At 45.7% G+C, this 14127-nt stretch overlaps 1 protein-coding gene across 1 annotated transcript in view; it reads left to right on the top strand.

The window, feature by feature from the left end:
- Positions 1-14127, top strand: part of slco3a1a (solute carrier organic anion transporter family member 3A1a) — a 215020-nt gene that overhangs the window by 14804 nt on the left and 186089 nt on the right. The window contains exon 2 of the mRNA XM_078241289.1: positions 9319-9784. Coding sequence (XP_078097415.1) covers positions 9319-9784 — 466 coding nt within the window. The remainder of the gene's footprint in view (positions 1-9318; positions 9785-14127) is intronic.

Here is a 14127-nt window from a genome sequence, read left to right on the forward strand (position 1 = left end):
TATGTCAGTTACCCATGTAATTTTGCAGGCTGATGCATTCAAGGCTCCATTACAGAAGAGAAAAGAATCACAAATGCTTGAAATCTGAAATAAAAAAACAGAAGACCTGATGCCACCCACTGAATCAGTTGGTAAAATTGCTGGGGGACTTGAGCAAAGACAGTTTGAGGTTTGATAATATTTTAAAAATTGAATTGAAATTCGCAAGCAGCCATGGTGGGATTGAATCTTACTCGATATTTATCGATTAGTTCACGGGTTGTGAGCATTGCTGGCTCGGTCTGCATTTATTGCCCATCTCTCATCACCTTTAGAGGGTGGTGGTGAGCTGCCCTCTTGATCCAGTGCAGCCCATGTGGTGTACACTCATAGTGCTGTTAGGTCAGAGCGTTCCACGATTTTGACCCAGCGACAGTGAAGGAAGGATGGTAAAGTTCCAATTCAGGATGGTGTGCGGCTTGGAAGGAAACATGCAGGTGGTTGTGTTCCCATGTGTCTGCTGCTCTTGTCCACCTCGATGGTAGAGATTGTAGCTTAAGAAAGATACTGTCATAGAAATCATAGAAATCATAGAAACCCCACAGTGCAGAAGGAGGCCATTCGGCCCATCGAGTCCGCACCGACCACAATCCCACCCAGGCCCTACCCCACATATTTACCCGCTAATCCCTCTAACCTACGCATCCCAGGACTCTAAGGGGCAATTTTTAACCTGGCCAATCAACCTAACCCGCACATCTTTGGACTGTGGGAGGAAACCGGAGCACCCGGAGGAAACCCACGCAGACACGAGGAGAATGTGCGAACTCCACACAGACAGTGACCCGAGCCGGGAATCGAACCCAGGACCCTGGAGCTGTGAAGCAGCAGTGCTAACCACTGTGCTACCGTGCCGCCCCACGGTAGCACCAAAAGGTGTTTTGGTGAGTTACTGCAGTAGATCTTGTCGGTGGTACACACTGTGTGTCAGTGGTGGAGGGAGTGAATGTTTAAGATGGTGGATGGGGTGCCAATCAAGCGGACTGCTTTATCTTGAATGGTGTTCATCTTCTTCAGTGTTATTGGAGTTTCACTCATTCATCATTCCTGACTTATGCCTTGTAGATGGTAAACAGGCTCTAGGGATTCAGGAGGTGAGTTACTTATCAAAGAATTCCCAGTCTCTGACTTGTTCTGTTAGCTACAATATTTATATGGCTGGTCCAATTCAGTTTAAGGTCAGTAAGGTAATCCTAGGATGTTGATAGTGGGGGATTCAGCAATTAATGTCAAGGGAAGATGATTTGATTCCCTCTTGTTGCCTGGCACTTGTGTGGCGTGAATGGTACTTGCCACTTGTCAACCCAAGCCTGAATGTTGGCGAGGTCTGTAAGTTGTCTAGTGACTGACAATGAGTGATGAGAATAGATTTTGCAAACGAGTGCTTTTAGATTGGTACTCCGCAGCTGGGAACAAATAGCTGAACCTCAGCTGTAGAGGTTGCAGGCTCCACAGAATTTCTGTCCTTTAATTTTGCCAATTCTCCAATATTATCTCTTATTGCTCCAACAGGGGAATTAATAAAAGCTACTCCCTGGGGTACAGGACAGCATATATTTAAAATTTGGACTTGCAGATGGACTGCAGTGGTTTTGCACATTCCTAAGCTGTGCATTCCTGGAAATACCGACAAGGATTTGCTGCGAAAACCTGGGGAAAATACCAACAACAACTTGCATTTGGATTACACCTACAACTTGAGGAAAATTCTCAAAGTGCTTCACAGGAGCATTGAATCATAGAACCCCGACCATGCAGAAGAGGCCATTCGGCCCATTGAGTCTGCACCGACTCTCCGACAGAGTATCTTACCCAGTCCCTCTTCCCCCGCCCTATTTCTGTAACCCCATACATTTTACCATGGCTAATCCACCTAACCTACACATCTTGGGACACTAAAGGCCAATTTAAGGTGGCCAATCCACCTAACTTGCATATCTTTAGACTGTGGAAGGAAACCGGAGCAACCAGAGGGAACCCACTCAGACATGGGGAGACTGTGCAAATTCCACACAGAGAGGGGATGAAAAGGTTGACGTATGAGGAGAGATTAAACAGTTTGGGCTTATAATCACTGGAGTTTAGAAGGACGAGAGGGGATCTGATCGATGTATATAAAGTTTTAAAAGGGATTGATGAAGTAAATATAGACCAATGCCGGAATGCTACCACTGCGTCTGCCGTGGAATCGGAGTAGGCGAGGGGCGGACAACGGGAATTTCCGGTCTCGCTCGAGTGAGGCTATAAAATCCTGTCCCAAATCTTTCCTCTTATTGGGAAATCTCGAGGCCACAGGTATAGGTTGAGAGGCGGTAGATTTAAAACTGAGATGAGGAGGAACTACTTCTTGCAGAGGGTGTTGAATTTGTGGAACTCTCTGCCTCATAGCGCAGCTGAGTCTGAATTGTTGAATGATTTCAAGGAGATAGATATATTTCTAATAAAACAATGGGTAAGGGGATATGGGGAACAGGTGGGGAGGTGGATTTGAGACCAGGGAGAGATCAGCCATGATCTGATTGAATGGCGGAGCAGGCTTGAAGAGTTGAATTTACATACTTCTGCTCCTAATTCCTATGACAGTAACCCAAGCCGGGAATCAAACCTGGTTCCCTGGTGCTGTGAGGCAGCAGTGCTAACCACTGTGCCACTGTGCTGCCCTTATAAACGAACAAAATTTGGCATCAAGCCACATAAGGAGATGGCTTGGTCTAAGAAATTAAGATCTTAAGGAACATCTGTAAGGAAGAGAAAGAGAAGTAGAGATCTGAAGAGTTAAAAATGTAGAGCAATGGACCGACATGTGAACTATAGCAGTTTTATACTGTAAAGAAAGAGAGGTCATGTGTGCCTGGGATTCCCTGAGTTGGATCGCTTCCTCGTGTTTAGGATCAATTATCTGATCTCACGGCCTTTGTATTCCATTTCACATTTCCGAATCTGAGGTAAACTGATCTAATTAGATGGCTAAACATTGCCTCAGTTACACAACAGAAGCTGGCCATAAACATCCTGCGTAATTGTGTTTTCTGGAGTAATATGAAATCTTTAAGCGGTCGCAGCAGAGAATTAAAACACACAGCTGCCGGGGATTTAAAATAGAAGCAGGAAATGCTGGAAATACACAGCAGGATTGTCCACATTTTCGAACAAAAACTCCAATGACAGCTCATATGGGAAACATTGATCTCTCTGCCCAAGAGACTGTTCATGCGAACATACAAACATATGAATTAGGCGCAGGTGTAGGCCCCATAAACCTGCTCCACCATTCAATAAGATCATGGCTGATCTGATTATGGCCTCAGCTCTACTTTCCTGCCTAGCCCCATGACCTTTGACTCCCCTTGTTGGTCAAGAATCCATCTTTCTTTACCATACCAGTAATCAACGACCCTGCCTCCACTTCTCTCTCTGGGGAAGGTAGTTTCAAAGATTTACAACCCTCTTGAAATAAAAACATTTCTTCTCATCTTCGTCTTAAATGGGAGGCCCTTATTTTTAAACCATGTCTCCTAGTTTTAGGCCTGGTGGAATACTGGTTAGCACTGCTGCCTCACAGCGTCAGGGACCCGGGTTCAATACCGGCCTTGGGTCACTGTCTGTGTGGAGTCTGCATGTTCTCCCCGTGTCTGTGTGGGTTTCCTCCGGGTGCACCGGTTTCCTCCCACACTCCAAAGATGTGCAGCTTAAATGGATTGGCCATGCTAAATTGCCCTTTAGTGTCAAGGGGGGACTAGCAGGGTAAATACATGGGGTTACAAGGATAGGGTTTGGGTGGGATTGTTGTCAGTGCAGACTTGATGGGCTGAATGGCCTCCTTCTGTACAGTAGGGGTTCTATGATTCTATAGTTTCTCCCACAAGGGGAAACATCCCTTCAGCATCCACCCTGTCAAGTCCCCTCAGGGTCTTAAATGTTCCAATAAGATTACTTCTCAATCTACTAAACTCCAATGGATACAGGCCCAAACGGTCTGACCTTTCCTCATACGATAACACCTCCAACCCAGGTTTCAGGTGAGTGCACCCTCCCTGAACTGCTTCTAATGCAGTTATCCCAGCGTGAAGCTAGAGGTGGGTACGGAAAGGAAGGTTATGCATCCTACCTCAGTTTACCTTTCCTGACACATTTGAGAGTAGCTTCCCACCACATCATTCAACTAACGATCCCAGTAATTTTGCCTCCCCAGCCCTACTTTCAGACGGATGCCGACAGCAGGGGTTAGAATGGGCAAACGCTCTTGTATAATTTCAGGAAAAGGACAGTTTACTCCGATGATAATAAATTGTACAAAGGACTCCGTATTGCAAAAAGGATCTCGAGGCGTTAGAGAGGTGAAGGTACAAAAGAAGGTCAGCAAGAAAAATCCCAGAACTGAAAGCTTATAACATCAAGAAAGATTGAAAATAACTGGGAGGAGGGGCGGTGTGGTTGGGGGGGGGGGGGGGGGGGGGGGAGGGGGGGGGGGGGGGTTGGTGAGTGGGTGGGGGGGGCACAGTTTAAAGGCAAGGGGTCTCTCATTTAAACTCCCTTCTGGATCCATTCAATTTGCTGAATGAATTAACCAGTTACCAGAGAAGTCAGAAAAAAAAGCTTCAAAGTGATGGTTAAGTACACCTAAATCTAAATACTGCAGTTACTGTTGACTATGGATGGTAGCGTAAACCGAACAATGTTGATTCACCTGTGCATTGTACAGCTCACCTGATTGTGTGTTTCTATTTACTTCAGTGGGAGCAATTTTGACTATTTGGAAATCTAAAAATAGGCTTCCCTATCATGTGTAAATAGTTAATAGATAGGGATGAAAATGGGTTTCTTCCGGGTGCTCCGGTCTCCTCACACAGTCTGTAGATGTGTAGGTTAGGTGGATTAGCCATGCTAAATTTTCCCTTAGTGTCCAAAAATGTGCAGGGTTGGTGGATTGGCAGGGCTAAATTCCCCGTAGTGTCCAAAGATATGCAGGTTAGGTAGATTGGCCAGGGTAAATACGTGGGGGTAGGGTGGGGGAAGGACCCGTATGGGATTTTCTTTCAGAGAGTCAGTGCAGACTCGATGGGCCAGACGGCCTCTTTCTGCAGTGTAGGGATTCCATGACTAATGAAATAAATAACAGCTCACCAAGGCAGTTTCTGTCACTGTAATTCTGCATTGGCTTCTGGCAGATTTAACTTGCAGTTGAGATCAGTGAGATTGATATAAATTGGCAAGATTAATTTAGGATTAAACCCATAGATAACTGACAAGTTAACAGCAGTAGATAACCAGTCTATCGAATAAATTAAAGTCTAATGCTTATGGTCTCCAGAATGCGTACAACCTCAGTCTCAGGAGTTGGCACGTTATGATTGATATTAATGGGCAGGAAGTCTTGGGTGTGGGTCTAAGTGAGCGTTGTACAGTCGCAAATGACAACTTCCATGCCAGATATACAATTCCACGGGATAATAAGATGTCTGCGTGGGTTTCCTCCGGGTGCTCCGGTTTCCTCACACAGTCCAAAGATGTGCGGGTTAGGTTGATTGGCCGTGCTAAAAATTGCCATTACCCATAGAATTTGGTGCTGGGATTAGAATGAAGTCACACTGGTCACCACAGTGGCTTGGAATTTACCCTAGAATGTTGGGGAGTTGGGGGGGTGGTGGTTATTGAAGGGGGGGGTGGTGGGTGTGAGCCAGTAACATTAGGAATGATAGTAAAAGTTTCTTTAAATACATTAAAAACAAACGGGAGGCAAAAGTAGACATTGGGCCGCTCCAAAATGACGCTGGTAATCTAGTGATGGGAGACAAGGAAATAGCTGAGGAACTTAATAAGTACTTTGCGTCAGTCTTCACAGTAGAAGACATGAGTAATATCCCAACAATTCAGGAAAGTCAGGGGGCAGAGTTGAATATGGTTGCCATCACAAAGGAGAAAGTGCTAGAGAAACTAAAAGGTCTGAAAATTGATAAATCTCCGGGCCCAGATGGGCTACATCCTAGAGTTCTAAAGGAGATAGCTGAAGAAATAGTGGAGGCGTTAGTTATGATCTTTCAAAAGTCACTGGAGTCAGGGAAAGTCCCAGAGGATTGGAAAATCGCTGTTGTAACCCCACTGTTCAAGAAGGGAACAAGAAAAAAGATGGAAAATTATAGGCCAATTAGCCTAACCTCAGTTGTTGGCAAAATTCTAGAATCCATCGTTAAGGATGAGATTTCTAAATTCTTGGAAGTGCAGGGTCGGATTAAGACAAGTCAGCATGGATTTAGTAAGGGGAGGTCGTGCCTGACAAACCTGTTAGAGTTCTTTGAAGAGATAACAAATAGGTTAGACCAAGGAGAGCCAATGGATGTTATCTATCTTGACTTCCAAAAGGCCTTTGACAAGGTGCCTCACGGGAGACTGCTGAGTAAAATAAGGGCCCATGGTATTCGAGGCAAGGTACTAACATGGATTGACGATTGGCTGTCAGACAGAAGGCAGAGAGTTGGGATAAAAGGTTCTTTCTCAGAATGGCAACCGGTGACAAGTGGTGTCCCGCAGGGTTCAGTGTTGGGGCCACAGCTGTTCTCTTTATATATTAACGATCTAGATGACGGGACTGGGAGCATTCTGGCCAAGTTTGCCGATGATACAAAGATAGGTGGAGGGGCAGGTAGTATTGAGGAGGTGGGGAGGCTGCAGAAAGATTTAGACAGTTTAGGAGAGTGGTCCAAGAAGTGGCTGATGAAATTCAACGTGGGCAAGTGCGAGGTCGTACACTTTGGAAAAAAGAATAGAGGCATGGACTATTTTCTAAACGGTGACAAAATTCATAATGCTAAAGTGCAAAGGGACTTGGGAGTCCTAGTCCAGGATTCTCTAAAGGTAAACTTGCAGGTTGAGTCCGTAATTAAGAAAGCAAATGTAATGTTGTCATTTATCTCAAGAGGCTTGGAATACAAAAGCAGGGATGTACTTCTGAGGCTTTATAAAGCACTGGTTAGGCCCCATTTGGAGTACTGTGAGCAATTTTGGGCCCCACACCTCAGGAAGGACATACTGGCACTGGAGCGGGTCCAGCGGAGATTCACACGGATGATCCCAGGAATGGTAGGCCTGACATACGATGAACGTCTGAGGATCGTGGGATTATATTCATTGGAGTTTAGGAGGTTGAGGGGAGATCTGATAGAAACTTACAAGATAATGAACGGCTTAGATAGGATGGACGTAGGGAAGTTGTTTCCATTAACAGGGGAGACTAGGACGCGGGGGCACAGCCTTAGAATAAAAGGGAGTCACTTTAGAACAGAGATGAGGAGAAATTTCTTCAGCCAGAGAGTGGTGGGTCTGTGGAATTCATTGCCACAGAGGGCTGTGGAGGCCGAGACGTTGAGCGTCTTCAAGACAGAAATTGATAAATTCTTGATTTCTCGAGGAATTAAGGGCTATGGGGAGAGAGCGGGTAAATGGAGTTGAAATCAACCATGATTGAATGGTGGAGTGGACTCGATGGGCCGAATGGCCTTACTTCCGCTCCTATGTCTTATGGTCTTATGGTCTTAATGTGCAAACTCCACACAGACAGTGACCCAAGCTGGGAATCAAACCCAGGTCCCTGGAGCTGTGAAGCAGCAGTGCTAACCCACTGTGCTACCGTGCCACTGTCGGTGATCTTAGGGGCAAGAAAGGAAATAGAATGATTTCTTTGCTTGCAAAATCTCTGATTTGTAAGTAGTGAAAGAAGTGTGTGCGTAGCAGATCATGGCTGGAATTCTCCGGCCGTTCACGCCAGCGGGTTCTGCGGGTCCCACCGACAGCGCACCCCTCTCGCGGGATTCCCGCCGGTGTGGGGTGATGTCAATGGGAATTCCCATTGACAGCGGCAGGACCAGAGAATCCCGCCACTAGCAAACAACATAGCTCCTGCCGGGGGAAGCACGCAGCTGGGAGGCTGGAGAATCTCGCCCACAGTTTTCTGCGCGCTATACCAGGCAAAGCATACTGTTCATGGAGTACATAGGGGAGAAGGAAAGGAGAAGGTTCAGAATGTAGTGTTGGGTCATAGCTTGGGTATAGAGAAAGATCAACTGAATCTATTCTTTGAATGATGCTGTGGGATCTTTTATGATCATCTTACCCACAAGAGCAAGCAGACAGGTAGTTGCTTCATTGTCTAGTCTGAAGAATGGCTGAGACTCCCAACAGTGTGGCACACCTACAATGTTGCACCAACAAGTCACCTTGAACTGGAGTGAATTCACAACTTTCTGATTCAGAGGGGGATTGCCTCAGAGTGAGCTTAGCTGATACTGTTAAAGAGACAATTTAATGCTGAATTGGGGTTACCGTTAACATTTGAACTGGGAACAAACTCAAATCAGAATGGATCACTGAGGGATAAATGGCACAGGGAAAATTCACGTCTAATTTCCAGGTAGTGCCACGGGATCTCTCAGTCCTAAACCAGGTAGACAAAGCCTCAGTTTAATGTCTGAACGATGGCATTTTGAACAATACAAGCCTCAATCCCCACAGCACCAGAGTATCAATCTTCTCCCAGAATGGGACTTGAAACCTTGGCCAGCAGCTGGTAAACTTCCATTCACCAACCTCACACCCACCACCCCCCCCTTCAATAACCACCACCCCCCCAACTCCCCAACATTCTAGGGTAAATTCCAAGCCACTGTGGTGACCAGTGTGACTTCATTCTAATCCCAGCACCAAGTTCTATGGGTAATGGTAGTGTCGAATTAGAGCAGATATGATGGGCTTTGACAGTGAGAAACTGGATTGTGAAATGTATTTCACAATCTTATTTGCACTCATCATTAGGGTGGCACAGTGGTTAGCACTGCTGCCGCACAGTGCCAGGGACCCAGGTTCAATTCCGGCCTTGGGTGACTGTCAGTGTGGAGTTTGTACCTTCTCCTCATGTCTGCGTGGGTTTCCTCCGGGTGCTCCGGTTTCCTCCCACAGTCCAAAGATGTGCGGGTTAGGTGGATTGGCCGTGCTAAATTGCCCTTTAGTGTCAGGGGGGCTAGCAGGATAAATGCTTGGGGTTAGGGGCATAGGGTCTGAGTGGGATTGTTGTTGGTGCAGGCTTAATGGGCCAAATGGTCTTTTTCCGCACTGTAGGGATTCTATAATTCCATCTTGTTGCATAGATTTCCATTGGTTAGCTGGGGGTTGCTGGACTTCCTGTCCTGCCTTGTAGAGTTTGTCTGATTGAATGTTGACTGATAAGTACCTTGCTGTTGAATGCTTTTTGTAACACTTGTATAACTCTGGACGTCTTTCCTTTCGCAGGTCAGTGTGCTGACAACACTGGAGAGGCGGTTTAACCTCCAGAGCGCTGACGTCGGTGTCATAGCCAGCAGCTTTGAGATCGGAAATTTGGCCCTGATTTTATTTGTGAGCTACTTTGGGGCAAGAGGGCACAGGCCACGCCTGATAGGATGCGGGGGCATCGTGATGGCCCTCGGGGCTTTGCTGTCCGCCCTGCCGGAGTTCCTCACGCACCAATATGAGTATGAATCCGGGGAGATTCCCTGGGGACAGGAAGGCCGGGACCTGTGCATTGGGAATGTAACAGCGGGCAACCAGGAACAGGAGACCAAAATAATCTGTCGAAATAGGACTTCTACCAACATGATGTATCTTCTGCTGATTGGAGCCCAAGTCCTATTGGGTATCGGTGCTACTCCGGTCCAACCTCTCGGCGTGTCCTACATAGACGATCATGTCCAGAGGAAGGACTCCTCCCTGTATATAGGTAAGGTTTATCATATAATATTACTTAATGATCTTATAACTCATTATGAGACTGGTGCAATGATCATGAAGTCAGTGACCATCAACAGTTGCCATTTCTCATTTTTCTCATTGAAGATTGGCACCTTCTAAAGGGGTTATAGTTAAACAAAACCAGGTTCCTTGAATGGAATCGGAGTTTGTTGCCATTACAGAACATTCCAGTTAATCATATCCTCTTTAACCCCCAATGAATAGAGGCATAGAAGTTTACAACATGGAAACAGGCCCTTCGGCCCAACTTGTCCATGCCACCTTTTTCTTTTTAACTCCTAAGCTAGTCCCAATTGCCCACGTTTGGCCCATATTCCTCGGTACCCATCTTACCCATGCAACTGTCTAAATGCTTTTTAAAAGACAAAATTGTCTCGACCTAGGTTCAATTCCAGCCTTGGGTCACTGTCTGTGTGGAGTTTGCATGTTCTCCTCATGTCTGTGTGGGTTTCCTCCGGGTGCTCCGGTTTCCTCCAACAGTCCAAAGATGTGCGGGTTGGGTTGATTGGTCATGTTAAATTACCCTTTAGTGTCAGCAGGACTTCAGGGTAAATAGGTGAGGTTACAGGGATAGGGTGTGGGTGGGATTGTTGTCGGTGCAGGATCGATGGGCCGAATGGCCTCCTTCTGCATTGTAGAGATTCTATTGCCGGAGCTTTACCGCCTCACCCGCCCGAGGCTCACAAGATCTCACCCAAGTCTAATGGAGAATGCCGGCTATCTACTACTATCTACTACAGAGATAGTAGTAGATAGCCTCTACTACTATCTCTGGCAGCTCGTTCCAGACACTCACCACCCTCTGTGTGAAAAAATTGCCCCTCTGGACCCTTTTGTATCTCTCCCCTCTCACCTTAAACCTATGCCCTCTAGTTTTAGACTCCCCTACATTTGGGAAAAGATGTTGACTATCTAGCTGATCTATGCCCCTCATTATTTTATAGACCTCTATAAGATCACCCCTCAGCCTCCTACGCTCCAGAGAAAAAAGTCGCAGTCTATCCAGCCTCTCCTTATAACCCAAACCATCAAATCCCGGTAGCATTTTAGTCAATCTTTTCTGTACTCTTTATAGTTGAATGATATCCTTTCTATAAGAGGGTGACCAGAACTATGCACAGTATTCCAAGTGTGGCCTTACCATGGGAATCATATAAGAAATTAAATTTAGGTCCAGTCATTCGGATCATGTTACTTTGGCGCATTCCAGCTGGTTTCAAAAGATCTTTGTGAATTAAGCTTGAATTATGCAGAATTTTACAGCACAGGCCTGCTGCTAATGTGACACAGAAGGCTCACCCCAATTCATCACAACTTTATTAGCATAACTTACTATTCCTTTCTCTTCTGTGTTTCTTTACCTTTCCTTTAAATGCTCTGTGCTATTTATCAGAACTCGTTACGGTAACCGATTCCATGTTCCCTGTTGGATTTATCGGTGAGTATCTTGTGTTCATGCCCCTAGTTTTGGACTTTTCCACAAGTGGAAGCATTTCCTCTACATCTCCTCTATCAAAGGCTTGCATAATCTTATATACTCTGCCAGGCCACTCCCTCACACCAGTTTTCTCCTTCCGATGCTATTTGGTAGCACTGAGGGTTCACGTTAGTTTCCCAGGTGTCGTAAATGATGGCAAATGGCAGCACGAGTAAGGCAAATTACATTGCCACAGAAGTGGGCAGCACGGTGGCACAGTGGTTAGCACTGCTGCCTCACAACACCAGCGACCTGGGTTCAATTCCAGCCTTGGGTCACTGTGTGGAGTTTGCATCATCTCCCCGGGTCTGTGTGGGTTTCCTCCGGGTGCTCCGGTTTCCTCCAACAGTCCAAAGATGTGCGGGTTAGGTTGATTGGTCATGTTAAATTACCCCTTAGTGTCAGCGGGACTTCAGGGTAAATAGGTGGGGTTACAGGGATAGCGTGTGGGTGGGATTGTTGTCGGTGCAGGATCGATGGGCCGAATGGCCTCCTTCTGCACTGTGGGGATTCTATTGCCGGAATTTTACCACTTCACCCGCCCGAGGCTCGCAAGATCTCACCCAAGTCCAATGGAGAATGCCGTGCAGCAGAATCGGGGCGAGCGTGCCGGTAAAATTCCACTGTGTGATTCTAAGTCTAGATTTAGTCTAGGGGATTTTTCACAGTAACTTCATTGCAGTGTTAATGTAAGCCTACTTGTGACACTAATAAATAAACAAAACTTTAGATTTGGATTCAGAATTCCGATGCATGATGAAAGCTAACTGGACACTCTGGTAAACACTGTTTATAAACTTAGACGAGCTGGTAAATGTCGGTGAAACGATGGATCTCTCATCCCAGTAAGGAGTTGTGCTGGATCAGAGATGAGAAGATATCACTGGGGGGCCTATAATCTAATTCTTTTCGAGGCTCTCCTGCAGGAATGCAGAACAGTGAATTCATCCACCATGTACAGCTGTGTTCTGCAAAGGCATTTCTCTGGAAAAGTGTGTTTTATTTAAATGTATCTTATAACTGGTAACTGAATCATTGATTCTATTCAGTGTTTGCAATGGTAAAGAATTCACTAACGTGGTCTGGGAAATGTTGTCCATCAAACTTCAGAGAAACGTGAGAATGCGACAGGGCATCAGCATGGCAAAAGGAAATATGCCATATCACCATGAAAATGACTATGTGGAGAATTGTTGCAAATCAAAATGTACCCCCTGAAATGGTGACGATTCCCCTTTCCATCATTTTTTAAAAAGTTGGGCATTGCACCAGTATGACGCAAGTTGTTTCCATCTATTAATGGGTTTTGGGCATCGCTGGCAAGATCAACATTTATTGTCCATCGCTAATAACCCATGAGAAGTTGATGGTGAGCTGCCATCTTGAACCGTTGCAGTCCATGTGGTGTAAGTGCACCCACAGTGCTGTTAGGGAGAGAGTTCCAGGATTTTGACCAAGTGACAGTGCAGGAACGACAATACTGCTCCAAGTCAATTTAGCTTGGAGGGGAACTTGCAGGTAGTGCTGTTTCTAATCATCTACTTTCTATTGTTCTTTTAGGTGTCAGGGATCATGGGTTTGGCAGGTGCTGGTGAATGAGGCTTGGCAAGTTACTGCAGTGCAGTAGGTGGTACACACCGCTGCCACACACGTCAGTTAGTGAATGTTTAAACTGGTGGATGGGATGCTAATCAAATTGGTTGGGGCTTCTTGAGTGTTACTGAAGCTGCGCTCATTCAGGCAAGTGGAGAGTATTCCCTTGCCATTTGTGGTTTATATAGACGATTTAGACTTGAATATAGAAGGGATGATCAGTAAGTTCACGGATGATATGAAAATTGGTGAAGTGGTAAATAGTGAGAAGGATGGCCTTAGATTACAGGAAGATATAAATGGGCTGGTCAGATGAGCTGGTCAGTGGCAAATCAAATTCAACCTGGATAAGTGTGAGGTGATGTATTTGGGAAGGATAAAACAAGGCAAGGGAATACATGATGAATGGCAGAACACTGGGAAGCACCGAGAATCAGAGGGACCTGGGTGTGCATGTCACCGGTCCCTTAAAGTAGCAGGACAGGTCATAGAGTCATAGAGGTTTACAGCATGGAAACAGGCCCTTCGGACCAATTTGTCCATGCCGCCCTGTTTTTACCACTAAGCTAGTCCCAATTCCCCGCATTTGGCCCATATCCCTCTATACCCATCTTACCCATGTAACTGTCTAAATGCTTTTTAAAAGACAAAATTGTACCCGCCTTTACTATTATCTCTGGCAGCTTATTCCAGATACTCACCACCCTCTGTGTGAAAAAATTGCCCCTCTGGACCCTTTTGTCTCTCTCCCCTCTCACCTTAAACCTATGCCCTCTAGTTTTAGTCTCCCCTACATTTGGGAAAAGATGTTGACTGTCTAGCTGATCTATGTCCCTCATTATTTTATAGCCCTCTATAAGATCACCCCTAAGCCTCCTAAGCTCCAGGGAAAGAAGTCCCAGTCTATCCAGCCTCTCCTTATAACTCAAACCATCAAGTCCCGGTAACATCCGCCTAAATTTTTACTGCAATCTTTCTAGTTTAATAATATCCTTTCTATAATAGAGTGGATCAGTGGTTAAGAAGGTATATGGTATACTTACCTTTATTAGCAGAGGCATAGAGTTTAAGAGCAGGGAGGTTATGCTGGAACTATATAAAACATTGGTTAGGCCACAGCTAGAGTATTGTGTGCAGTCCTGGAATTCATGTCACAGGAGGCATGTGATAGCTCTGGAAAAGGTGCAGAGGAGATTTACCAGGATGTTGCCAGGGCTGGAGAGTTTCAATTATGAAGAGAG

The sequence above is a fragment of the Mustelus asterias genome, chromosome 24 (genome assembly GCF_964213995.1).
Source record: "Mustelus asterias chromosome 24, sMusAst1.hap1.1, whole genome shotgun sequence".
Taxonomy (NCBI): domain Eukaryota; kingdom Metazoa; phylum Chordata; class Chondrichthyes; order Carcharhiniformes; family Triakidae; genus Mustelus; species Mustelus asterias.